At 46.0% G+C, this 25,215-nt stretch overlaps 1 protein-coding gene across 1 annotated transcript; it reads right to left on the bottom strand.

Annotated features, from left to right (window-relative positions):
* Positions 1–1,148: 1,148 nt before the first annotated feature.
* ACADS (acyl-CoA dehydrogenase short chain) lies at positions 1,149–25,215 on the bottom strand. Its single transcript, XM_074296037.1, has 10 exons — positions 24,979–25,215; positions 21,984–22,147; positions 3,603–3,752; positions 3,401–3,512; positions 2,971–3,122; positions 2,679–2,849; positions 2,450–2,587; positions 2,228–2,323; positions 1,996–2,052; positions 1,149–1,911 (listed from the first exon to the last, which is right to left on the bottom strand). Exons 1-10 carry the CDS (start codon positions 25,028–25,030, stop codon positions 1,759–1,761), a joined length of 1,245 nt encoding a protein of 414 aa, XP_074152138.1. The 5' UTR covers positions 25,031–25,215; the 3' UTR covers positions 1,149–1,758.

Below are 25,215 nucleotides of genomic sequence, written 5' to 3' on the forward strand. Positions count from 1 at the left end.
GGGAACTGCCCCCACTCTCCTGCCCGGAGCCCCTCGTGTTCCTGCTTCTGTAGCCCCAGGCTCAGTGCAGAGCTGGCCCTGCCCCCACCTCCCACCTGGAGGATTTTCCCACCTTCTTTTGCACCCCCCCCTCACCCTCAGCAGCCACGCTCCTGGGGAGTCCAATCCGGCACTGCCCATTTTCTTGGACTGCTGAGGCTGGGCCGGGCACCTCGGCTTCTGATAACAGAGGGTCCCTCTCTCCCTGCCCCTTCCTCCCTCCTCCGCCTGCGAGGAACCCAAAGACAAGGGGGACAGGCTGGTCCAGAGCGAGCGCCTATGACATGTGGGAGGTCATGGCCGTGGCCAAAGCGGCTCTCAGGTCTGGACACATGGGAGGTTTCTGGGAGCTCCCCCGAGCTGGGGCTCCGGCCTTGTCTGGACAAAGTCACAGGAAGCCATCTGAGGACAGGGGATCGTTCTCGGAACCTGGCCTGGCAATTCTCCCCCCCCCCCTCCCCCACTGCTGTCTTGCCCAAGCTCCTTGGTATCGGCCCAATAAGGAGGTGGGGGGCGGGGGGTGAATAGCTTCAGGATCTACTTTTATTCCGATTTTCACAAAGCAACAACTCATCCCTTTAATGAAATAATTGTGGGCTCTCCTTTAAAATCCCATTGGCTCCATCCCTGCCCCTCACTCCAGGACTATCCTACAGCTGCCTGACACCCCAAAGTACGGCTCTGGTCCTCCCCATCCCCCAAATGCCCACCCCAGGCCTCGGGGCACAGGTGGAACAGCTGCCCTCAGTTGCTCTATCTGTAAAACACAATGGCGGCCTCTGGCCCACTGGACTAGAGATGCTCATAAAGCGCTTTGCTTTGGGTGATCACCTTCCTTCCCTCTCCCTGGCTGCTTCCCTCCATGGCCCTGTGGGGTGCCCACAGTCCCCGGCAAGGGCAGGCCTCCGGGGGGAGCAGAGCCACCTGTGATGGTGGCGGAGGGGCTTCCGAGAAACCGGGGAGACGGGTGGGCATCGATGCCGAGGAAGGGAAGCGGGATGAGGAGGAGGAGCCGATCCCAACCATGGGGTGAAGACGGAGGCCCCCCTGGGAGCAGCCCCAGGACATCCTGGCAGAGACGGTGGGCGTGGGGAGGATGAAATTTAGGGTTTTTTAAAGCTGGAGTTACATGTTTATTGTGTCATTTGCTTCTAATTTAAGACACGGCCCGCTTCCTCCATAATCAGTAGTCACATGATTCCCCCCTCCCCAGGGTCCGTCCTCCTCCCCTTCAGTCTGTGTTGCCCAAAGGCCAGTGGCAGGACGACCAAATGGACAGATCCTCCTCGGGGCTCGTCTCCGTCCCTGGAAGATCCAAGGAGGCTGCTGCCCCCACAGCTCCCTGGAGTTCGGTGGGATCCCCGCGAGCTCCTTGGGGTCCCAGAGCTCAGGCACCAAGGTGAGGGCAAGAGTAAGGCGTCCATGTCCAGCCCCGCCACGTCCACCGCTGGACGCTGTATTTCTTAGGTGGGAGATGAAGGCACTGGGGCCCTGATCAGAGCCCGCCACCCACCCCAGGGCTCCCGGCAGCCACATGCTTCCCTGAGGAGACTGAGCACGGCAGGCTGGCTAGGGTGGGATAGGGCTGGGGGTCAAGCTCGCCAAGGGTCTCTTCCCCAGAGGGGCGGCCCCCCCTCACACAGCCGTGGAAGCCGGCTGCCGGGCAGCCTGGTTCTGGAGGAAGCGCCAACCCCAGAGCCCCCAGCCCGAGGCGATGGCTCAGCTCCGGTAGCTCTTCAGCAGGTGCCCGGCAATCACCAGCCGCTGGATCTCACTGGTGCCCTCGTAGATCTCCGTGATCCGAGCATCGCGATAATGGCGCTCGGCGGGCATCTCGGTCACGTAGCCCATCCCGCCCAGGATCTGAATGGCCTGGAAGAGAAGATGAGGAGCCTTTGTGGCCTCCGAGGACCTGGGCCTTCAGCAGAGTCCATGCCTCCCGGCAAGCTCACTCACCTGGTGGGCGATCCTCGTGGCGGCTTCGGACGCCGCCAGCTTGGCCATCGCAGCCTCCTAGCCAGGAAGACATGAGCCCGCGTGAGGCGCGCTGGCTGGCAGCTAACTCCCCCACCTCCCCAGAGTCTGTGCCTCCCAGGACCCCGGGCTGAGTCTGCCAGCCCCGCCCCCCACCCTTCCAGAGCCCTGGATGTGGAATCCGGGGCCATTCCCTCCCCTCCGCAGGGGGCACCTTGCTGTAGGGCTTCTTGTTGTCCTTGAGCATGGCAGCCCGCCAGGTCAGCAGCCGGGCGCTCTCCAGGGCCAGGGCCATGTCTGCCAACTTGAACTGAAACACACAGAAGCCAAGGCTCATGGGTCCCCCCTGTCCCACTCCCCCCACACTCCCGGGGCAGGAGCTGAACATCCACAGCCCCGGGGGTCCCTCCCTCACTTCCAAGCTTCTACCCATTACCTGGATGTTCTGCAGCTTGGTGAGAGGGGAGCCGAAGGCCGTGCGCTTCTCGGCGTAGTCCACGGCACAGTCCAAGGATGCCTGGGCGATGCCCAGGGCCTGGGCGGCGATGCCGATCCGGCCCATGTCCAGGGTTTGCTGTCAGGATGGCCCGAGACTCAGTCCGACCGGTCTACCCCTCCCCAAGTCCCTCCCCGAGCCCCCTCCCAAATGCCCTCCCCAAGCTCACCATGGCAATCTTGAAACCCATGCCCATCTCGCCCAGCACGTTCTCCTTGGGAATGCGACAGTCCTCAAAGATGAGGTTGGCCGTGGAGGAGGCTCGGATCCCCAGCTTATCTTCCTTCTTCCCCAGAGAGAGCCCGGGAGTGGGCATGGGGACCAGAAAGGCCGTGATGCCCTAGGAGAAGTCGACAGAAGGTCAGCAATGCCCTCCAGAATGAGTGCCCGCCTCCACCGGGGCCCAAGCTCAGGGCGCCCCTGCCAGGCCCACAGGGGGCATGGCCACCCACCGTCCTCACCTTGTGTTTCAAGGACTTGTCCGTGGTGGCAAAGACCACGGCAGCGGAGGCTTCCCAGGCGTTGGTGATCCAGGCCTTGGTGCCATTCAGCACCCACGAATCCCCCTCCAGTCGGGCAGTGGTGGAAGCAGCCCCAGCGTCACTGCCGTTCCCTGAGCCACAGAGAGGTTCAGGGCCGCATGGACAAAGCCCCGGCCCCACAGGGCGGCCCCCACACTCTGACAGACACACTCTCCCAGGGCTTTGCTGGGGGATGCGGCCAGAGGCAGCCACTGAGCCGGGTCCCCTCAGAGCCCCCTGGCCCCCTGAGAGCGAGCAGCCCCCCAGGATGTTTAGTGGCTTCTTGGGCATCCCTGGCCAGGCCTTTCCTCCCTGCTTTGGGGCTGCGCCTATGGGGTGACACGGGGGTCTCCCAGCCCCAACCCAGTACCTGGTTCACTGAGAGCAAAGCAACCGATTTTGTCACCACTGGTGAAGGGCGAGATCCAGCGCTGCTTCTGCTCTTTGGACCCAAACTTAAGGATTGGCCCCAGATAGAGAGACTGCGGACGGAGGAGAGGGCGTGAGCTGCCGGCCTCTGACCTCCCCTCCTGGGCTCCCCCCCTCCCAGAGGCCCCGGGGGCTTCGCTCACGTTGTTGACGCTCATGATGACACCGGTGGAGGCGCAGCCGCGGCTGATCTCCTCCAAAGCCACGGCATAGGCCAGGTAGTCCAGGCCGGCGCCGTTGAACTCCTCGGGCACATCCATAGCCAGCAGCCCTAGGGCGCCCATCTTCTTTACCTGATCCCAAGGAATCACAGAAAGGCAGAATCAGAAGGGACTGGGGCCCACAGGCCCGGCCAAACTGAGCCCGAGCCCGCTCCGACCTGGCAAGGGCCAAGATGGCCCATCTCGGGGAAAAGCCGGCTCCTGGGTCCTGCACCCCTGTGTCCAGCGAGGGGAGCCCGAGCCCTCAGCTGCCAGGTCCGCCCTCAGTCATCCCACAGAGCCAGGCCCACCTGCCCCGGCCACAATCCTTTGCTGCCCTCCTCTGGACAGGCGGCTCACCTGTCCCTCCCCCACTGAAGCCGGTCAGCCAGAGGCGGCCCAGCCCAGGCTGGCCCGAGGCTGACCCTATCCCACCGCCCTGCTGACTCCGGCTGGATGAAACCCCCGAGCCGTTCCCATGTGCCGCCTCCCGAAGCCTCCCAAGCCTCCCACTGGAGACCTTCGAAGCTGACCCAGAGCCAGTCACCACCAAGACCTGGGTCCGGTCACTTGGCCATTTCAGCACGGCTCCATGGATCGACCACCAGCCACCCGCCCTCCCCGTCTGCCACCTCCCCTCGGCTGAAGGAGGCCACGGTGGTGGCCAGAACAGCCCATGCCCATCAGATTGTGCAGGAAGCCCAGGGGCAAAGAGCCGCTGGCTGACCAGCCAAGCAGAGTGAAACACCCCCCAAAAAACTGGTCACGTTCCTTGCCTCCGATCCCTCTGAACAGCCGCCTTCCAGCCACTGTGTCTGTAGCCCCCTTGTCATTCACCCCCAGGACCGTCCACATCATCTCCCCAAAGTGGGCTTTGGCTCCTTGAGAGCAGGGGCCCGCTCCATCTTCTGCTTCTCACAGTGGGAGACAAATCCCCCCAAGCAGCCATCTATTAAACCTTGTCAACGGGGTAAATGAGCCGAGTGGGGCGGGACTCATCCCTCGCGCAGCCACAGCTGCTCTCCGCGTCCCTGCTTCCCCTTCATGAATTCCACTGACTGACCCTTTAGGAACATGTCCCTGGAGTGACGTGCTGCACAGGGATGGAAGACCGGACTTGCAGACACCCAGCTCTTCTCGCCCTGGGAAACCGTGGCACCGTCTGCCTTCCCTGACTCTCCACCCGTGTCCCGGGAGCCACGCTTCTGGCCCACCCTTCTCATCACAAATTATGGGAGAGGCCTGTGGTTTCCATACAACAACAAGCTCCTTCCCTGCTGGTGGGCACACTTTTAAAAATGGCGTTAACACGGTGTAGTACAGGATAGCATAACACAGCACAGTGGTAGTGTAGTGTGGCACAGGAGAGTATCAGTAAAGTACCAGTAACAGCTGAGCGCGCATTAGTATAGTGTAGCACCAGATTGTATTACTATAATATGAGTATTAGCATAGAGCGGTACATAGTATAACTCCGCACCATAGTGTGTAACAGCACAGAATAGCATTAATGTAGCACAGCATGACGTAGCACATGGTATGATACAACTACTGCAAGACATTCCCCAGCATCTGCTCTGGGCCCGGACAGCCCTGAGGCCTGTTTCCCCCCCAAATCCCTTTGTTCCAGGCCTCTGCTAGAGGCCTCTGCTAGAGGCCTCTGCTGCAGGCCTCCGCTGCAGGCCTCTGCTCCAGGCCTCTGCTGCAGGCCTCCGCTGCAGGCCTCTGCTCCAGCCTCTGCTCCAGGCCTCTGCTGCAGGCCTCTGCTGCAGGCCTATGCTCCAGCCTCTGCTCCAGGCCTCTGCTGCAGGCCTCTGCTGCAGGCCTATGCTCCAGCCTCTGCTCCAGACCTCTGCTGCAGGCCTATGCTCCAGGCCTCTGCTCCAGGCCTCTGCTGCAGGCCTCTGCTTGAGGCCTATGCTCCAGGCCTCTGCTCCAGGCCTCTGCTCCAGGCCTCTGCTGCAGGCCTCTGCTGCAGGCCTCCGCTCCAGGTCTCCGCTCCAGGCCTCCGCTCCAGGCCTCCGCTGCAGGCCTCCGCTGCAGGCCTCCGCTGCAGGCCTCCGCTCCAGGTCTCCGCTCCAGGCCTCCGCTCCAGGCCTCCGCTGCAGGCCTCTGCTCCAGGCCTTCTGCTCCAGGCCTCTGCTCGAGGCCTCTGTTCCAGGCCTCTGCTGCAGGCCTCTGCTCCAGGCCTCTGTTCCAGGCCTCTGCTCGAGGCCTCTGCTCCAGGCCTCTGCTGCAGGCCTCTGCTCCAGGCCTCTGCTCCAGGCCTCTGCTGCAGGCCTCTGCTCCAGGCCTCTGCTCCAGGCCTCTGCTCACTTCCCAAATTCATCTACTTCTTCACCGAGGGCTGCCGGTGATACCCTCTGAAGCCGTCCCCTGTGCTTCCCACATAATGTAGTTTCTTAACCATGCTTCCCTGCCCCCAAATCTTACTCAATTCATGGACTCTGTCTCCTCCCAATCACAGTGCGACCTATGAAGAAAAATCTGTTTCCTTGAGTTAGGATTTCTGACTTGATGTTGTAACCCATCCTTTCGTGATGATATTGAAATTAGTTAATTTTTAAATACTTGGTAGAATTCACTTGTCTATCCATCTGGTTTTGTGGCTTTTTCTTATGAAGTTCATTTATGGCCTAATCAAATTCTTTTTCTAAACTAGATTTATTTAAATATTTATTTCCTTATCTGTTAATCAAGGCAATTTATATTTTTGTAAGTATTTTTCCATTTCTCTTGGAATTGTTAAAATTTATTGGCATATAATTGGGTGAAATAACTCCTAAAATTGCTTTAATAACATCTTCATTACTAGTGTTTTCACCCTTTTCATTTTTGATACTATTGATTTGGTTTTCTTCTCTCTTTTAAAAATAATATTAACCAGGGGGCAGCTAGGTGGCGCAGTGGACAGAGCACCAGCCCTGAATTCAGGAGGACCCAAGTTCAAATCTAGTCTCAGACACTTAACACTTCCTGGCTGTGTGACCCTGGGCAAGTCACTTAACCCCAACCTCAGAGGGGAAAATAATAATAATAATATTAACCAATGGTTTATCTATTATATTGAGGTTTTCCTCTCCAGAAAAGCAGCTTCTAGTTTTATTTATTAAGTCCATGGTTTTCTAACATTCAGTTTTATTAATCTCAACTTTTAATTTTCAGGATTTCCAATTTGATGTTTAATTGGGGATTTTTAACTTGTTCTTTTTCTAAAAGTTTTTAAAATTGCATACCCAATTCATTGATTGGCTCTTTCTCTATTTTATTGATGTAAACAGCTAAAATATACACTTTCTTCTGAATACTGCTTTTGCTGTATTCCGTAAGTTTTTCTGCTTATTTTAATGAAATCTATTTTAGCTTCAACTTTGTCTGAAATCATGATTACTACACCTGCTTTTTTTTTTTTTTTTTTTTTTTTTACATCAGCTGAAGAATAATAAGTTCTACCCTGGACTTTTAGTTTTACTCTGTGTATGTCTCTCATTTTTAAATGTGTCTTATAAACAACATTCTTAGGCCCTGGCCTTTGATCCATTCTGCTTTTCACTTCCATTTCATGGACGAGTTCATCCCATTGACATTCAAAGTTATAACTAGTAGTTATATATTTGCTTCCATCCTATTCCCCCCCTCTCCTTCTCTATTTTTTTTACCCTATCCCTCCTCAAGTCTAGTTTATTTCTAACCACTGCCCCCTTAATCTGCATACTCTTTTTTTTTATTGTTGTTGCTTGTTTTTTATTTTATTTTTTCTCGATAATATTTTATTTTTCCAAATACATGTAAAGATAGTTTTCAACATTCATATTGTAAAACTTTGCACATTCCCAATTTTTTTTCCTTCTCTTCCCTCGTCTCAAGATAGCAATCTAATATAGATTAAATGTGCAATTATTTTAAACATATTTCATATTTGTCATGTTGTATAAGAAAAATCAGACCAAAAGGAGAAAAGCCATAAAAAAGCAAAAAGGTGAAAAATACTATGCTTTAACCCATATTCAGTCTCCATAGTTCTCTCTCTGGGTGAAGATGGCATCTTTCATCCCTATTATCACTTCATTGTTGAAAAGAACCCTGTCCATCAGAATTGATCCTCTATAATCTTGCTGTTGCCGTGTACGTTTTCTTGGTTCTGCTCACTTCACAAAGCATCAGTTCTTGTCAGTCTCTCCAAGCCTCTCTGTATTCCTCCTGCTGGTCATTTCTTACAGAGCAATAATATTCCATAACCTTCATATACCATCATTTACCCAGCCATCCCCCAGCTGATGGGCATCCACTCAGTTTCCAGTTTCTGGCCACTACAAAAAGGGCTACCACAAACATTTTTTGCACACGTGGGTCCCTTTCCCTCCTTTAAGAAGATCTCTTTGGAATAGAAGCCCAGTAGAGACATTGCTGGGTCAAAGGGTATGCACAGTTTGATAGCCCTTTGGGCAGAGTTCCAAATTGCTCTTCAGGATGGTTGGATCAGTTCCAAATCCGAACAACGCATTAGTGTCCCAATTTTCCCACATCCCCTGGAACACTTATCAGAATTGCAGCCACCACGGAGCATGGTTCCTCCTCACAATTCCAGGACAGAAGAGAGTGCTTGTGGTTGCTCACGGGCCAGAGCACAGGCCAGGAGAGGATTAAACACACTTCTCTTAAATTCTACCCCTTGGGGAGAACTGAAAACTTACAGGACCCTAGAAGCATCTCTGAAAACAGCTGCGCAAAGTCGTGGAAGCTTGGGACAGTGGGCCCTCTACCCTGGAAGCAGAGCCCTACTTTAAGGAAGTTAAAAGTCAAGTAACAGACTTTAGAGGAGAGGGGGACAAGCAAATAACAGAGAAAGATTCTGCCCCAGAAAGTTCCTCTGGTGACAAGGAAGAGCAAAACAAGTGCTCAGAAGATAACAAAGACAAAGATTCTGCATCAAAAGCCTCCAAAAAAATTATGAATTGACCTCAGGCCACAGAAGAACTCAAAAAAAGAATTTTGAAAATCAAGGTACAGGAAATGAGAAGTGTACTTCTGCTTTGCATGAGCATTTTTTTTTACACAAGAACTTATTAATAGTGTAATCACCTCTAGTGCTGGGGTGGGAGGGCTCTGGCCTCTGATGCCCCTTGAGTTTTCTCCTGTGACCTGGAAGCCCAAAGCCAGAACTCCTCCCCCTGTAAGTGCCTGAAGGCTCCCCCTCCCACTGGTTCTGCACTCCCTGGTGCTTTCCCCAGGCCAGCATTTCAGCAGCACAGACTCTGGGATTCCTCCTCCCTAGAGGTTCCCTCAGTCTTCCTGGAGTCAAAGCCCAACTCCTCGGAGGTGAAAGTTCCTATGAGTAAAGTAGAGGCTATCTGAGAAGCCAGCTAGTCAATGAACCTAGCTGAACAGAGAGGAGCCACAAGTCTGTTTTTCAGCTGTCTACACTTGTCTTTGCAACTTTGTTCATTTGTGGGTGAAATCTGGAGGGCTCCACCATCTTCCCATAATACTCCCATGTATATTTGGGGTTTTTTATTAGTTTATTTTGCTGAGGCACTTGGGGTTAAGTGACTTGCCCAGGGTCACACAGGAGCATTAAGTGTCTGAGGTCACATTTGAACTCAGGGCTGGTGCTCTATCCACTGGGCCACCTGGCTGCCCCCTGTATATTCATGTTTAATGGCCTATTTCTTGGCTACAAGTTTCTGTTGGGTGTGGGAGATAATGGCTCAGGCTTCAGGTTTTTCCTGTTATTGTTGTCCCAGCTCTATCTGGGCATCTTTGACTTTTTGACTCTTACAATGCACTTTGAGCGGAGGCCGGATTGTTCACTGCTCATCTTGGTTTATGAGTGACTTCAGTGATCCAAGGCCCCTGAAACTGCCACCACAGATACTCTTACTATCAGAGGTCCAGAAAATGCACCAGTGCAGCATCGGTTTACCCCTCTGTCCCAGAAACGAAATGAAGGAGCACAATCAGTTCTCTCTATCCTGAAATCTTAAACACGGGGCCTCCCCCTCTGCTACTGCGCCCACCAGTCTGGGGTCGATCCTACTCTCCTGTAGCCACAGCTTGGGCTGAGTTGGCTCAAAGTGTCTGGGAGCCTCATCCAGTGCCAGTAGAAGGTTCCCCCAGACTACAATCTTCCCTTTCACAACACGACAATTATGGAAATGTTTTACGTGACTACACAGGTAACATACTGAATTGCTTGCCTTCTTGACGGTGGCAGGGGAGGTAAGAAGGGAGAGAGTTTGGATCCCAAAGTTTAAAAAAAGGAAATATCAAAAATTGCTTTTTTTTTCCCCCCCTAAGCCAATGGGGATTAAGTGACTTGCCCAGGATCACACAGCCAGGGAAGTGTTAAGGGTCTGAGACTAGATTTGAACTCAGGTCTTCCTGAATTTAGGGCTGGTGCTTTATCCACTAAAAAATGTTTTTACATATAACTGGGGAAAAATAAAATATGCTTTTTTCTATGAATTTTTACATTTTTAAAAAATTTTACCTTCTATGAATTTTTAATTGATGTTTTCTTTCTTTTCTTATTTTTTGTATCACTCTGATGACCTGCCCTCCAGAAAGAAGGTGTCTCTTTTTGCTGATATAGGCAAGCAAAATAAACAGATCAGCCTTGCCTGAAAATGCTAAGAAGTATGAAGGATGCAGCATCATCAGCCTTCCAAAGTCAGGACAGATCACGGGACCGAGCAGAGCTCCCAAGTCTCTTTGACAATACAGTAGGGCATAGCCTGATTCACTGGCTTGGTTCCCTTCATTCTGCTCCCCTTGAGTCTGTACAAATTCTTCTAGGTTTCTCTGAATCCATCATATTCACAAGGCCTTATGGTACCGTATATTCCACTAGGTTTATGTACCCTTAATTTTGCTACTTAATTTGTTCAGAAATCCCCCAGTTGATGAGTACTTCCTTTCCTTCCAGTTTCCAGTTCTTGGCTACCACAAGTGTCAACTCGGATGGGTTTTATCTCTACTGGTTCCTTTCTTCTTCAACTTCGTTGGGGTGTTCTGAGGAGGTTCTCTCCCTGCAGGAATTCTGACAGATAAAATGGGGCCTTCAGGCTTTCTGTGAATACTAACTCCTCATATGGACTCTGGTAGAGCAGTTTACTTGGGAAAAACTCAGAAGTCTCAGAGTGGATTACTGACCAAGTGATAGACACAAGCCCAATTCACAGCAGCTGAGCTGAAAACTTGAAAAGGGTGCAAGAGAACTCAACTACAACTGAAGCAGAGTTGCTAGACCCACAGAAAAAAATAAGCATAGTCATATTTCCAAAATTCTTCAACTTCTTCATGGTGCCTTGGAGTAGAGCTGAGCTCGACTTTAAGATTATTTATCAAAAAATGTGGAAATATCTTTAAAAGAACTGCAAATATTTAACCTATATTGGATGACTTGCTGTCTAGGGGAAGAAGAGGGGGGCAAGGAAGCGAATAAAATTTGGAACACAAAGTTTTGCAAGGGTGAATGTGGAAAACTATCTTTGCATGTATTTTGAAAATAAAAAACTATTATACTAAAACAAATGAAAATAAAAAGTGAAAAGCGGAAAACAAAAGAAAATCTACAAAGGAAGCAAAAAAAGATGGACAATCTGAAACGGTATCTTCTATTATTATATATGCTTTCTTGAAATGGAAATTTATTGTTATATATTTTGAATCCTCCATTATGTTCTGCTGTGCAAATGACAATTTTTTTTCTTTTTCTTTCTTCTTCAATTTTTTTTCCTATTTTGTATTTGATTTTCAAATAAAAAATATATTTTTAAGAGAGAAAAAAAAAAGATTATCAAGTCCTATAAAATCCCAGAGAAGACCACTATCATGAGGACATCTGGGCAAGGCCATTAATAGATAACCAATTTTCAGGGCTAGCCCATATACTTATGAGAGCAGAGGAAAATCCTATTCTGACACCTATTCATCAGTGAGAAAAAGAGGAACCAGAAAGAAATCTAAATTTGGGGAAAGTCAAGAAGTTCTCCAGAGAAAAAGAACAAAATTCAAATGACCACAAAAAATGTAATGTGTGTAGGTATGCATTATCAAAAAAACTCAAAGAGAAAAAGAAAATTCAGGAGGAGAGAATGGCTAATAGACAGCTGATAGGTTAAGGATGAAGACTAAAAAAAGACCAAAGTTGGCAACTGAGAAATATAGAGAACAGTTTCATCGCACTTTGTACTTCCATAATTACCAAATTTTGATTCTCGTGTTGGTTAGCAGAATAAATCCTCTAGAACACTGTATTGTGATGTACTCACGTATGATTATTTGCATCTCTGGTCTGGTAGACTCTTCTTTCTAAAAGATGTGGAAGTGATTTTCGCAGATGACATGATGGTATACTTAGAGAACCCCAAAGACTCTGCTAAAAAGCTATTAGAAATAATTCAGAATTTTAGCAAAGTCGCAGGATACAAAATAAATCCACATAAATCCTCAGGATTTTTATACATTACCAACACAATCCAACAGCAAGAGATACAAAGAGAAATTCCATTCAAAATAACAGTCGATAGTATCAAATATTTGGGAATATATCTACCAAAGGAGAGTCAGGAATTATATGAGCAAAATTACAAAACACTTGCCACAAAAATAAAGTCAGATTTAAATAATTGGAAAGACATTCAATGTTCTTGGATAGGCCGAGCGAATATAATAAAGATGACAATACTCCCCAAACTAATCTATTTATTTAGTGCTATACCAATCAGACTCCCAAGAAACTATTTTAATGACCTAGAAAAAATAACAACAAAATTCATATGGAAGAATAAAAGGTCGAGAATTGCAAGGGAACTAATGAAAAAAAAGTCAGAGGAAGGTGGTCTAAGTGTACCTGATTTAAAGCTATATTATAAAGCAACAGTCACCAAAACCATTTGGTATTGGCTAAGAAATAGACTAGTTGATCAGTGGCATAGGTTAGGTTCACAGGACAAGATAGTGAATAAAAATAGCAATCTAATCTTTGACAAACCCAAAGATCCCAAATTTTGGGATAAGAATTCATTATTTAACAAAAACTGCTGGGAAAACTGGAAATTAGTATGGCAGAAACTAGGCATGGACCCACATTTAACACCACATACTAAGATTAGATCAAAATGGGTCCAAGATTTAGGCATAAAGAACGAAATCATAAATAAATTGGAGGAACATGGGATGGTTTACCTCTCAGACTTGTGGAGGAGGAAGGAGTTTGTGTCCAAGGGAGAACTAGAGACCATTATTGATCACAAAATAGAACATTTTGATTACACCAAATTAAAAAGTTTCTGCACAAACAAAACTAATGCAAACAAGATTAGAAGGGAAGTAACAAATTGGGAAAAAATTTTTACAGTTAAAGGTTCTGATAAAGGCCTCATCTCCAAAATATACAGAGAATTGACTTTAATTTATAAGAAATCAAGCCATTCTCCAATTGATAAATGGTCAAAGGATATGAACAGACAATTTTCAGATGATGAAATTAAAACTATTTCCACTCATATGAAAGAGTGTTCCAAATCACTATTGATCAGAGAAATGCAAATTAAGACAACTCTAAGGTATCATTACACACCTGTCAGATTGGCTAAAATGACAGGAACAAATAACGATGAATGTTGGAGGGGCTGTGGGAAAACTGGGACACTGATGCATTGTTGGTGGAGTTGTGAAAGAATCCAACCATTCTGGAGAGCAATCTGGAATTATGCCCAAAAAGTTATCAAAATGTGCATACCCTTTGACCCAGCCATACTACTACTGGGCTTATACCCCAAGGAACTACTAGAGAAGGGAAAGGGTCCTGTATGTGCCAAAATGTTTGTGGCAGCCCTTTTCATAGTGGCTAGAAGCTGGAAGACGAATGGATGTCCATCAATTGGAGAATGGTTGGGTAATCTATGGTATATGAATGTTATGGAATATTACTGTTCTATAAGAAATGACCAACAGGAGAAATACAGAGAGGCTTGGAGAGACTTACATCAACTGATGCTGAGTGAAACGAGCAGAACCAGAAGATCATTATACACTTCAACAATGATACTGTATGAGGATGTATTCTGATGGAAGTGGATTTCTTCAACATAGAGAAGAGCTAATCCAATTCCAATTGATTAATGATGGACAGAACCAGCTACATCCAGAAAAGGACTGGGAAATGAATGTAAACTGTTATTTTTACCTTCTGAATCCAATTCTTCCTGTGCAACAAAAAATTCGGTTCTACACACATATATTGTATCTAAATTATACTGTAATATATTTAACATATATAAGACTGCTTGCCATCTGGGGGAGGGGGTTGGGGGAGGAAGGGAAAAAATCTGAATAGAAGTAAGTGCAAGGGATAATGTTGTAAAAAATTACCCATGCATATGTACTGTCAAAAAATGTTATAATTATAAAATAAAATAAAAAATTAAAAAAAAAAAAAAAAAAAGATGTGGAAGTGAAAAGTAGAAGAGATACAGGGTGACAATTTATAGGGTTAAGTGAAAGAGCATAAGAGACCTGCACATGTGAGTGTTTATATGAGAGATGGAAGGAGAGAGGGAGGAAAAGAAAAGGAAAGCGAGAGGCAAAGGGAGAAAGGGGAGAAAGAAAAAGAGAGATACACAGAGAGAGACAAAGGGAATGAATTGTTGGTTTATGGAAACAGAACGAGATGGGGTGATGAGGATAGCCAGAGAAAAATCATAATATCTAAAATTTCTATGGTGCTTTAAAATTTGCTAAGTTCTTCACTTTTTATTAGCCATTTCTTGCTCTGAGAAAGGAGAAAATGGCCAGAGAAATTAAAATCTTCTGAGTTTGGGAGAAGGGAAGTTGAAGGAGTTCATGTGAGAAGGTCATAGTCTTCCCGGTAAAATCAGAATCAAGACACTCAGTTAAGCACAGAGGCGGGTTTGAGTGTTTGATGATAGCAAGAAGACAACTATTTAAAACCGCTGTGATATGTGAAAGAAAGTCTATAAAAATGAGTTAATAGACAAGAAATTTAATGGGATAAACAATTTTCCAACCTGTGACAACTTGAAAAGTTGGCAGGAAAAATCTGCTGCCCAAGGGTAATAGTGGAGCTTAGTCTAAAACAGGAAACACCCCGGAAAGACTATAGCAAGTGACAAAGCAAACAAGCCTCAGCCTTTGGGGGCAACTGAATCAGCAGCTCAGCAGCTTCCAGAACTTTAATTCATAGACTTAAAGGGATCAGAAGAAGATTATGGAGATCTCCTTGCTAAGAGTGATTGCAAAACTCTGTAGGTGGCCCAGGTATGGATCCAGGCTCTCCTGGGGAGCTTATTGCTACAGGAGAGTGAAAGTTCTGGTCACAATTCCAGGGTGGAAAAGAGCTTGTGATTGCTAAGATCAGAAGAAGAGTAAACACATCGTCTCCTTACTCATGCCGCCTTGGAAGAACGGAAAACTCCCCAGCACTAGCTCTAAAAAGAGCTACACCAAAACCTGAAATTTAGAAGTGTCCTCTGTGCCCCAGGAGCAGAGTCCGATCTTTATATTAGGTTAACAGTCAAGAAACAGGCTGAGAAAATGGGCAAGCACATACACAATAAGAAGAATCTGGGCACAGAAAGTTACTACGGTGACAGGGAATATCAAAACAAACTCAAAGGAACAATTTTGCCCTATATGACGGTAAACTCTAAAAGATATCAGTTAATGCCTTTGTATTGTGACCCCACTTTTCCAAAAGCTGTCAACATAATTTTGGGGGGGAGGACTTATCCAGGGCAAGTTCACAAGGTAGTCAGAAAAAGTGGTACAAAGACATCTAAGGTTTCTCTTAAGAACTTTAGAGTCAACTGGATTACATGGGAGACACTGGCACAGAACCACCCAGCATAGCGCGCCCTCCTCGAAGAAGGGGCCATGTTCTGTGAGCAAAGCAGAGGTGAATTAACCCAGAAGAAACTCCAGACCCACAATATTAGAGAAGCCATCAGAAATGTTCATAGGGACTATGTGTGTCCAAGCTGTGGCAGAACATTCCAGCAGTCCACAACAATTATTCTTTGGCCCTGCCCAGATCGATTTTTATGTTAAAGTTGCTAAAACTTATACGTTTCATAGAGAAATTTAGATTTTAGAGGGAAAAGCAAGGGTTATTTCCGATTAAACCAAATTTAAATATTCCCAAAATATACTTATAATGTTGAATTTAAATTCACAAAGCAAACATTTCGAAAATTTACCAGATTTTTCCAGTTGCATACTGCCTATTTCCCAATCTGGACAGAATTTAACTACAATGGGACCATATAGAAAGGCTGTGCTTTGAGCCTACCGAGTGTCTCTAACTGCTACTCAAAAACCTCAGGCGTTGTTTATGAGGGAACTTGAGCGAGTCCCCAAAATCGAATTAAACAGTGCTGAACAGCTAACTCATCAAACTTGTTTAAGTTCTGTTCTCATCTAATCATTGCAATCATCATCAAAGAATTATTCCTTTTCAGTTGCCTTCCTTTTTGATCTATAACATAATTTAAAAAAAAACATAATAAAAAGATATATTAAGTATCTAGAGTATGCAAAGTTGCAGAGTGAAGTTAGGAAAATCAAATAGCTTCTATAAGATTCCCAGCTCCCCTGCCTATCACTTCCTGTATTGAACAGAGTACTGTTCGGTTGTAGAGTCAAAACTGATAGCTTATTTCACAAGCCAACTACTAAATTTTTTATTTTTTACTTTGTGTCTGGACATCTTGCTCTTACATTATAGACATTCTACCAACTTACATAGTAAGAAAACCTACCCTGCATCTTTCTGAAACTCTGTCCTAGTTTTCCAGAATTGATTATTGTTTTACCTGACAAGTGTTTAAGCTTAAATCTTCTACTAGACATATAACAAAAGTTTGGGGCTAAGGAAAGGAGAAGAGAGAATCACAACAGAGAATATGGAAAAGGAAGTGGATTCCATCCTAGATTAACAAATTAGGTAGAGAAGCATCAGAATTGATAGCAAGAAAAGAGTTACTTGAAGAAAGGTCAAAACTCTTATAATGGTGGCTGTAGTTTTCTTTTTGATATCCCTGGAACTGCCAGTCAAATGCTTGGGGGCTTCAATTATTTAGTTCATTTTCCAGGACTTCTTTCATTTTCCCACAGAGGCACATCTGCCTGGCCCTTTATGAGAGGACTCCTTATTCAGAGACAATAAATTCACCTACTTTCTTACTGAAAATAGCTTTAGAGAGAGGGAGGATAAAGAGTAAAAGGAAAATGACAAAGGTTGTAAGGGATGTGGAAAAACTGGGACACTAAAGCGGTGTATGTGGAGTTGTGAAGGGATCAAATCAATCTGGAGAATAATTTGGAATGACACCCAAAGGGCCATAAAATTATGCTCACCCTATGACCAAGCAATACCATTATTAGGTCTGTGTCCCAAAGAGATCAAAGAAAAGGGGAAATGACCTATTTGTACATCATAGCAGCTCTTATTTGTGGTGGCAAAGAATTGGAAATAGAGGGGAAACTCATCAATTAGGGAATGGCCAAACAAGTTTTGACAGAATAGTACTGTGCTATGAGAAATAATGGGCAGGATGGTTTCACAAAAACCTGGTGAGTAAGCGTGCACACCCTTTGACCCAGCAGTGCTATTACTGGGCTTATATCCCAAACAAATACTAAAGAAGGGAAAGGGACCTGTGTGTGCCAAAATGTTTGTGGCAGCTCTTTTCGTAGTGGCTAGAAGCTGGAAGATGAATGGATGCCCATCAGTTGGAGAATGGTTGGGTAAATTGTGGAATATCAATATTATGGAATATTATTGCTCGGTAAGAAATGACCAGCAGGAGGAATACAGAGAGGCTTGGAGAGACTTACATCAACTGATGCTGAGTGAAACGAGCAGAACCAGGAGTAAAGGAAACAACGATACTGTATGAGGATGTATTCTGATGGAAGTGGAAATCTTCAACATAAAGAAGATCCAATTCAGTTCCAGTTGATCAATGATGGACAGAAACAACTATACCCAGAGGAGGAACACTGGGAAGTGAATGTAAACTGTTTGCACTGTTGTCTTCCTACCCAGGTTACTTATACCTTCGGAATCCAATTCTTACCATGCAACAAGAAATTTGATTTTACACACATATATTGTTTTTTGGATATACTGTAACACATTTAATATGTATGGGATTGCCTGTCATCTAGGGGAGGGAGTAGAGAGAGGGAGGGAAAAATTTGGAAAACTGAATACAAGGAATAATGTTGTAAAAAAAAATTATAATTATAAACTAATTTTAAAAAAATGATTTGCAGTCAACTGAAATGTAAACTAACCCCCAAATAAAACATATAGAGTAAAATAAACAAAAACACTTATCCCTTAGTGTGTAACAAAAAAACCAAACAAACAAACAAACAAAAAAAAACCTGGTGAGTTAGTTTGAAACATAAGTAGTATTTATTTTCGCCCAATTAATTTCCAACTTCCAATTCCAATTTCCCAAATCCAATCCAAATTTCCAATTCCAATTTTTTTCCAAATTCCAATTTTTTTTCATGTAAAGATCTCCAACATTCATTTCTTCTGAAATTTTGAGGCGCACATTTCACACCTTCTCTTTCCCTCTCCCCCTCCCATCTCAAGATGGCAAGCAATCTGACATAGGTTATGAAGAAGAAACAGGTTGTAGGAGAGTGGTTCAAAATGTGAAAAATTCACAACAGGCATTATCATAGTAAAAATACACCTTTTACTGATGTGAAAAAGCTCACGGCACAATCACAAAGGATTAAGCAATAGCCATTGCTTAATTGAGTGAAAGAGGTTTTTTAAAGATCAGAGGGTGAAGGAAATTAAGGGCAGGATCTAAGGAGTTAGGGAGGGTCCTAATTGAGAAGAAACTCACATGTGTATTATGTCTACATGAGCAACTGTATAGTGGGACAGGAGTATGCCTTAGTTATGCTAACAAGACAATCCTAGGAATTTGGTCTCCTTTTGTGTGCAACAGGGTTGACAATGGAGACAGGATGGCTTTGTTTGGAGTTCACATCAGATGATACATATGCAATCATGTAAAACATATTTCCACATTAATCGAGTTATAAAAGAAGAAAAAGAACAAAAAGAACAAAAAAAGGAAAAGTCAAAGTGAAAATCGTATGCTTCAATCTGAATTCAGACCGCTCCCTAGAGAAGAATAGCATTTTCCATCATGAATCTTTTGGAATCATGTTGGATCATGTATTGCCGAGAAGAGCTTAAGTCAATCATCGTTGGTCCTCCCTGTTACAATGTTCTCCTAGGACTGCTCACTTCCCTCAGCATTAGTTCATGTAAGTCTTTCCAGAAAATCTAGGAAATTGTATATGAACTGATACAAAGGGAAGTGAGCAGAACCAGGAAGACATTGTTCACCAAATATTGTATCTGATTTTTCTCGTGCAACGTGACAACTGTGGAAATATGTATAGAAGAATTGCACATGTTTAACATATTGCTTGCTGTCTAGAGGGAAAAGAGGGAGAAAAAGTTTGGAACACAAAGTTTTACAAGCGTGAATGTTGAAAACTTTTTGCATATATTTTGAAATAAAATGCTATTATTTATTTTTAAAAATCAATATTGTAAGCATGATCAAACTGTGAAAATTTTAACTACTCTAGTAAACACAGTGATGCAAGATAATTCTATTTTTTTTATTGTTAGGATTACAAGGTGATAGCTCAGGTTGTCTAAACAATTCTCTGGCTCAGAATTCACACCTTTGGTTCAGGCCTTTGAAGGAAGTTTACACCTTTGGACTTCTGAGGTAGAGTTTACATGTTTAAAGGAGTTTGCACCTTTAGAGGAAGCAAGTTCATTGGTTGAAGTGTTTCCCACAGGCCCCTGAATTCTCCCTAGCCCATTCTCTGCTAGGATAAAAGAGGAGGGCAGTAGGGCAAGGAGTTAGTCTGGCTGGGAGATTGAGTTGAGATGGCAGTCTGGAAGGATAACTTAGAGATGACCGAACCTTTACATTTTGGCGCCCAACATGGGGCAAAGACTTTTGCTTATCCTGGCAAGGACTTATTCTGAGCCCTTCAGAGGAGCTAGCCCGGACCTTGACAATCTGGTGCCCGAACAGGGACCTGAGTTATCATCTTGTAATCCTAACATCTTATTATATCTTTTTATTGACAGAACATATGCTTAGGTAATTTTTTACATTATCCCTTGCACTCACTTCTGTTCCAACTTTTCCCTTCCCTCCCTCCACCCCTTCCCCTAGATGGCAGGCAGTCTTATGCATGTTAATTATGTTACAGTATATCCTAGATATGTGTGCAGAACTGTATAGTTCTCTTGTTGCACAAGGAGAATTGGATTTAGAAGGTAAAAATAACCTGGGAAGAAAAACAAGAATACCAACAGTTTACACTCATTCCCAGTGTTCCTTTTCTGGGTGTAGCTGATGCAAGATAATTCTAAAGGATTCATGATGCTACTGATCTTGAGAGAAAGAATTCTGAATATACATTGAAGCACTTTTAAAACTTTTTATTTCTCTTGATTTATTTTGTTTGTGTTTTCTTTTGCAATACGGCCAATATGAAAATATGTTTTGCCTGACTTCACATGTATAACTGATATCAAATTGCTTACCTTCTCATGAAAGGGGGACAGAGATTTAACAATCATTAAGTGAATGTTAAAAATTGTTTTACATGTAATTGGAAAATATTTAATGAAATTAATAAATATATATATATGTATAAAAAAAGAATAATTATGGTGAATCCCATGTAGGATTATATCTAAAATCAATCTCAGATTACAATGCAAGCCAATTAGTTACTACAAAAAGTGCACCCCAAATTTTAACTTGACTTTGTCCCTCTCTGGATGTTTGTATCTATCTGTCCCTCTCTCACACTCCTCTCCTACTACTATCTCTGGGTCTACAAAGTTTAATCGGCTCTCAGAAAGACAACAATGAATTCGCCTTTACTAAAACTAAATGATTATCCATTATCTAGTATGTACAAGCAAAGCCTAGAGAGAGACACAAAGATGGAAAGTTAAAGAACAGATAAAAAGTTTATATTCTAGTAGAAGACATAACACAGGATACAAAACTATTTGTGTGACCCTGGGCAAGTGACCCTATTGCCTCAGCAAAAAACAAAACCCCGCATAAAACGATGCTGTGGGAAGTTCAAGAATGTTTGGTTTGGAATTAGCCTTGGAAATCATTTCTTTTCTGCCCATCTGATTAAAGGTGAAATAAGTTTGGGGAAAGAACAGGCACAGTGTTGGATCTTCTCTAATCAAATAGTGTGATTACATCTGTACAGAGAGCTCTCACTCCCAGGTCAGGCCAGCCCTTCTCTGCCCAGAGTCCTGAGAGATCAAAAGGCTTGCCCAGGGTCTCAAAGCTATTTGTAAACATTGGAGCTGGGACCTGAACCCAGCTCTCCATGACTCTGAGGCTGACTCTTCCTGTACTAGGCAGCGAGGTGGTAGAGTGGGGGTGTCTGGAGTCAGGAAGACGGCCAGTCACTTCCCTGTGCTGCCACAGTTTCCCCATCCATAAAGGATGTGGAGCAGAAATGTCAAACTCATTCATTATCTTTGCCAAAAAAAAACCCTAAATGGGTTCATGTAGAGCCAGAAACAACTGGAAATAACCATGGATGAGACCACGCTAGTGTGGGACAGCAGCACAGTGGTTGGGCTTCATTATGTCCTTATAAATGTGGTCCCAAAAGGTCCATGACATGTGGGGGCCGAAGCCTCCCCTTCCCAAGGACAGAGCCCACTGCTCTCGGGCCTCCGTGTAGAAAGGGGGCTCAGAAGGAGAAGGCACCTCTAGGAGAGGGCACCCGAATGGCACTGACAGCAGCAGACATCAAGGTTAGGACGAAGAGCTCAGAGATGTCTGAGCAAGGCAGGAAAAGGCCCGATAAGACGATGACCAGATGTACAAGAAGGTGTGAGAGTACAGAGCGTACCACTTGGCCCCCAAGATAGGGGTGGGAGAAGCAGCAGAGACCAACGTAGGGTCAAAGCAAGGAAAACCTTCCAAGCAGAGTTGGACTGGCCAACTTCCACCTGGGGGTTCCCTCTCTGGGGCTCTTAGGAGACGCCCCTTCAGGTACAGGCTGCCTTCCAGCCCTGGGATTTTGTGAGACCCCCAGAAGGGACGAGAACAGAGGGACTGAGACACTCCCATGGGTCACCTCTGACAGAAGGACACTTGAACCTGCTTCTCCTAACATCTGTGTCCCCCAGCCTTTGTCCAGGCCATCCATGCCCTTGCTTACAAAAGTGGGGAGCGGAAGCAAGGCACTTACCTGGGCAGCAGGAAAGCAGTGCTCCTTATCCAGCTGCCCAGCAATAGGGGCCAGCTCCTTCTCGGCAAAGTCTTGGCAGGTTTGGCGAAGCATCTGGTGCGTCTCAGGCAGCTCTGCAGACTGGTAGACGGTGTGCAGCCGCCTCCAGCCCCAGGAACAGAAAGCTGTCCAGGAGAGAGGCCCAGGTCACAGAAGTAGAGACCCAGATGTGGCAGGGAGCCCAGGGGACACCGGTCCCACTCCCTCCTTTTATAGATACCAACAGAGACCCAGACAGGCATAGGAGCTAGATCTGAAGATCCAAAATCTCTCCAATATGAAGGCAAAAAACTTCCAAGGCTCCATCTTAGGCTCTTGGTGACATCCCTTCCTTTAAACTTCTCAATTAATGTGAGAGTAACACCATCTCTTTGGATTCTCTACAATAATAAGTTAATTAAGAAGCTTGTTTCCACAAAAGTTATTTTCTAGCCCCATCCCCACCCACCATCCCAGTGCTGACCTTCCTTATTTCCCACCGTTATCCAGATTTTGGACTTCTCTGGACCCTCTAACCCGCCTCCACACTGGGCCCCCTCACCCCTCCCACCCACCCCCAAACTAATCCTCAGGAAATCTCATTATCTACAAGATTAATTCTACCTGGTCCTCATAGCACATCATTCTGGGCCTTTAATTGGACCTCTGGCTGGAGGGTAGGGCCATGGGATCAGTACATCTCCCCATTTCCCACCAGCTCCACTGGTTTGGGACTTTGGTGGATTCTCCACTCTGCCCCCACCCTCATGGAGCTTCCTTTGCTCCCACTCTTCCTTTGCCATCCCATAAGGAGGGAGGGGGCTGTCTTTATTTTTATTTAGCTCCTCAATACTTGGCACAGGGGGGCAGCTAGGTGGCGCAATGGACAGAGCACCAGCCTTGAATTCAGGAGGACCCGAGTTCAAATCTAGTCTCAGACACTTAACACTTCCTAGCTGTGTGACCCTGGGCAAGTCACTTAACCCCAGCCTCAGGGAAAAGAAAAAAAAAATACTTAGCACAGAGTAGGTGTTAAATGAATGTTTTATTGACTTGGCTGATAAAATGCAAACTGTCCCATTTCACCTGGCCTTTAAATCGCGTTTCCATAGTTTCCATCATTTGAAATCTATCAGTCCTTTCTACCTAATCATATTCAATGTCCCTTAAGACTGGTTTGTTTTAAACAAAACCCTAAAGAAATGTGCATGTATATGTGTGTGAAATACAAGAAATCCCTAAGAAGTGACTTTTCTAAACTTAACTTTTTAGGGGAACCAAAGATGGATCAGTGCAATTTTCACCATTTTAAGTAAGCATTTTTATAGGAAGACTTTGGTTTCTAATTCAAAGAATGGCTCTATCACACTCCCTTCAACAATCCCAAAATTAGGAAATAGAAAAAACAGTTAGTTCCGGCTTGCATAAGATTGTGCACTTAGCAAATGTTACATTGAATCTAGGAATTTTAATTGAATTCTATTTATGTCCGAAGTTCTGAATTCAAATTTATTACCTCAGGTATGGTCAAGTTGACCCGTTTGCCTCGGTTCTTTTCACTGTAAAATGGAGGTAATATCCCCCACCTAGAAAAGGTGGTGATACTGTAAAAATGCTTGTTCCCTTTCCTTCCTTTCCTGCCCCCTCTAATCAGATCTGATTTGGGATTTTTGAAGTATAATGATAACTGACATGAATGTTCAGCTTCCTGTTACCCATTCTAGGCTTTTCAGGGTCCCACGGGGATTGTACTAGGCAGTAAAACTTCCCAGAGTTATATTCTGGGATAAAACATTAAAATCGATTTTATGTGTATAATAAGTACTATTTCAATGATATGTACCATACACAGGCTATTTTTGATTTGTCACTTTGAACTTCCGGAAATTTGTTTCATTATGCTTAGAGTCCTAATGGTGTGGTGGTAATTGACAATGTTTATTGCTCTGAAGAAGCAAATAAAAAGTTTTTTTTTTTTGGGGGGGGGGGGCGGGGAAACGAGTTTGTTTTTCCTTCTGGATCTGGAGCCGAAGGATCTGAATGAATTCCTAGCTCCGTCATTACCTGTAACTTAACCCTGTGGGTTCCGTGAAATTCATCAAAGTGTCACTGACTTCACTTAAAATCTTCGCTGAGCAGTGTTTTTATCCATGAGATGGTTTCTAAAGATGCTTTAATTGGGTCCAACTTGGACCATCCTCGGGTGGCCCTCCCCCCCCCCCTCCACCCCAGGACTTTCTCCATCTCCTTAATGACCCAGCACGGACTTCAAGTTCGGGCCGCGCATCGGCCCGGTCCCGGAGGGCCCCAGGCCCTCAGACTACGTCCGGCACAGGAGCTGCCGGGGGCTGGGCGGCACAGTGGTTAGAGCCCCAGCCCTGAGTTCAAATTTTATCAGACACTTAACACTTCCAGCAGCGCGATTCTGGGCAAAACACTTAACCCCAATTGCCTCAGGGGGAAAAAAAGAAAGAAGAAAGTTTCACTGCACTGATCTCAAAGCGCCGACGGAGTTCTAGTGATGGAGCTGACTAAGTACGTGGAGATGGGGGGGAGTAGGGGGTGTCTGGGTAGAAAGAAGGAAAGAAAAATATTTAGGGAAAGGTCGCTGCCTGGAGGGCCTCAGAGGGGCTCTCCTGGGGGGAGGGGCGTGAGAAAGACTTTCTCCTGTGGGGCGGCCACGAGGAGTCTCTGAGAGGGAGTGAAGGGGCAGGGGGAGGGGGGGAGGGGCGGAGGGGGTCGCCGAGGCCCTGGGGCAGACGGAGCTCTCCCCCCGCACCAAGGCTCGGGTGGTAGAGGGACCCCCAGGAGGAGAAGGGAAGGGCGGGGGCGCCGTCCCTGGGTGTGTCCCCGCTTGTGCTGGGGGTAGAGGACAAGAAGAAGGGAGCCGGCTTAGCCGGGCCCGAAGTGGGGCAAAGGTCACGCCCAAGGGAGCCCTCCGCCGCCCCTGCCCGGACCCGCCCCGGCCCGCGCTCACCTCGGCTCAGCCGGCCGCAGCTCCGGACCAATAGGGAGACAGCCATAGCCATCTGTCCGTCAGTCTGTCGGTCCGTCTGTCAGACGCGCCTAACTGCGCCCTCCTGGGGGATGGTGACGACCTCCAGGCCCCGCCCCTAGAGAACCCCGGGAGGCCGCGCGCCGGGCCCTGCCCCCTCAGGGGTAGAGCCGAGAGAGAACAAGACTCCGCCCTCTCGAGACTGGGAAGGGCGACCCA

The sequence above is a fragment of the Sminthopsis crassicaudata genome, chromosome 1 (assembly GCF_048593235.1).
Source record: "Sminthopsis crassicaudata isolate SCR6 chromosome 1, ASM4859323v1, whole genome shotgun sequence".
NCBI classification, from domain to species: domain Eukaryota; kingdom Metazoa; phylum Chordata; class Mammalia; order Dasyuromorphia; family Dasyuridae; genus Sminthopsis; species Sminthopsis crassicaudata.

Coding starts and splice junctions, on each gene's coding strand:
- ACADS (XM_074296037.1), bottom strand. CDS start 25,030: ATGGCTATGGCTGTCTCCCTATTGGTCCGGAGCTGCGGCCGGCTGAGC. Junction 3,513..3,602: donor TCATCATGAGCGTCAACAAC/GTGAGCGAAGCC, acceptor CTCCGTCCGCAG/TCTCTCTATCTGGGGCCAAT. Junction 3,123..3,400: donor CTTTGCTCTCAGTGAACCAG/GTACTGGGTTGG, acceptor TCTGTGGCTCAG/GGAACGGCAGTGACGCTGGG.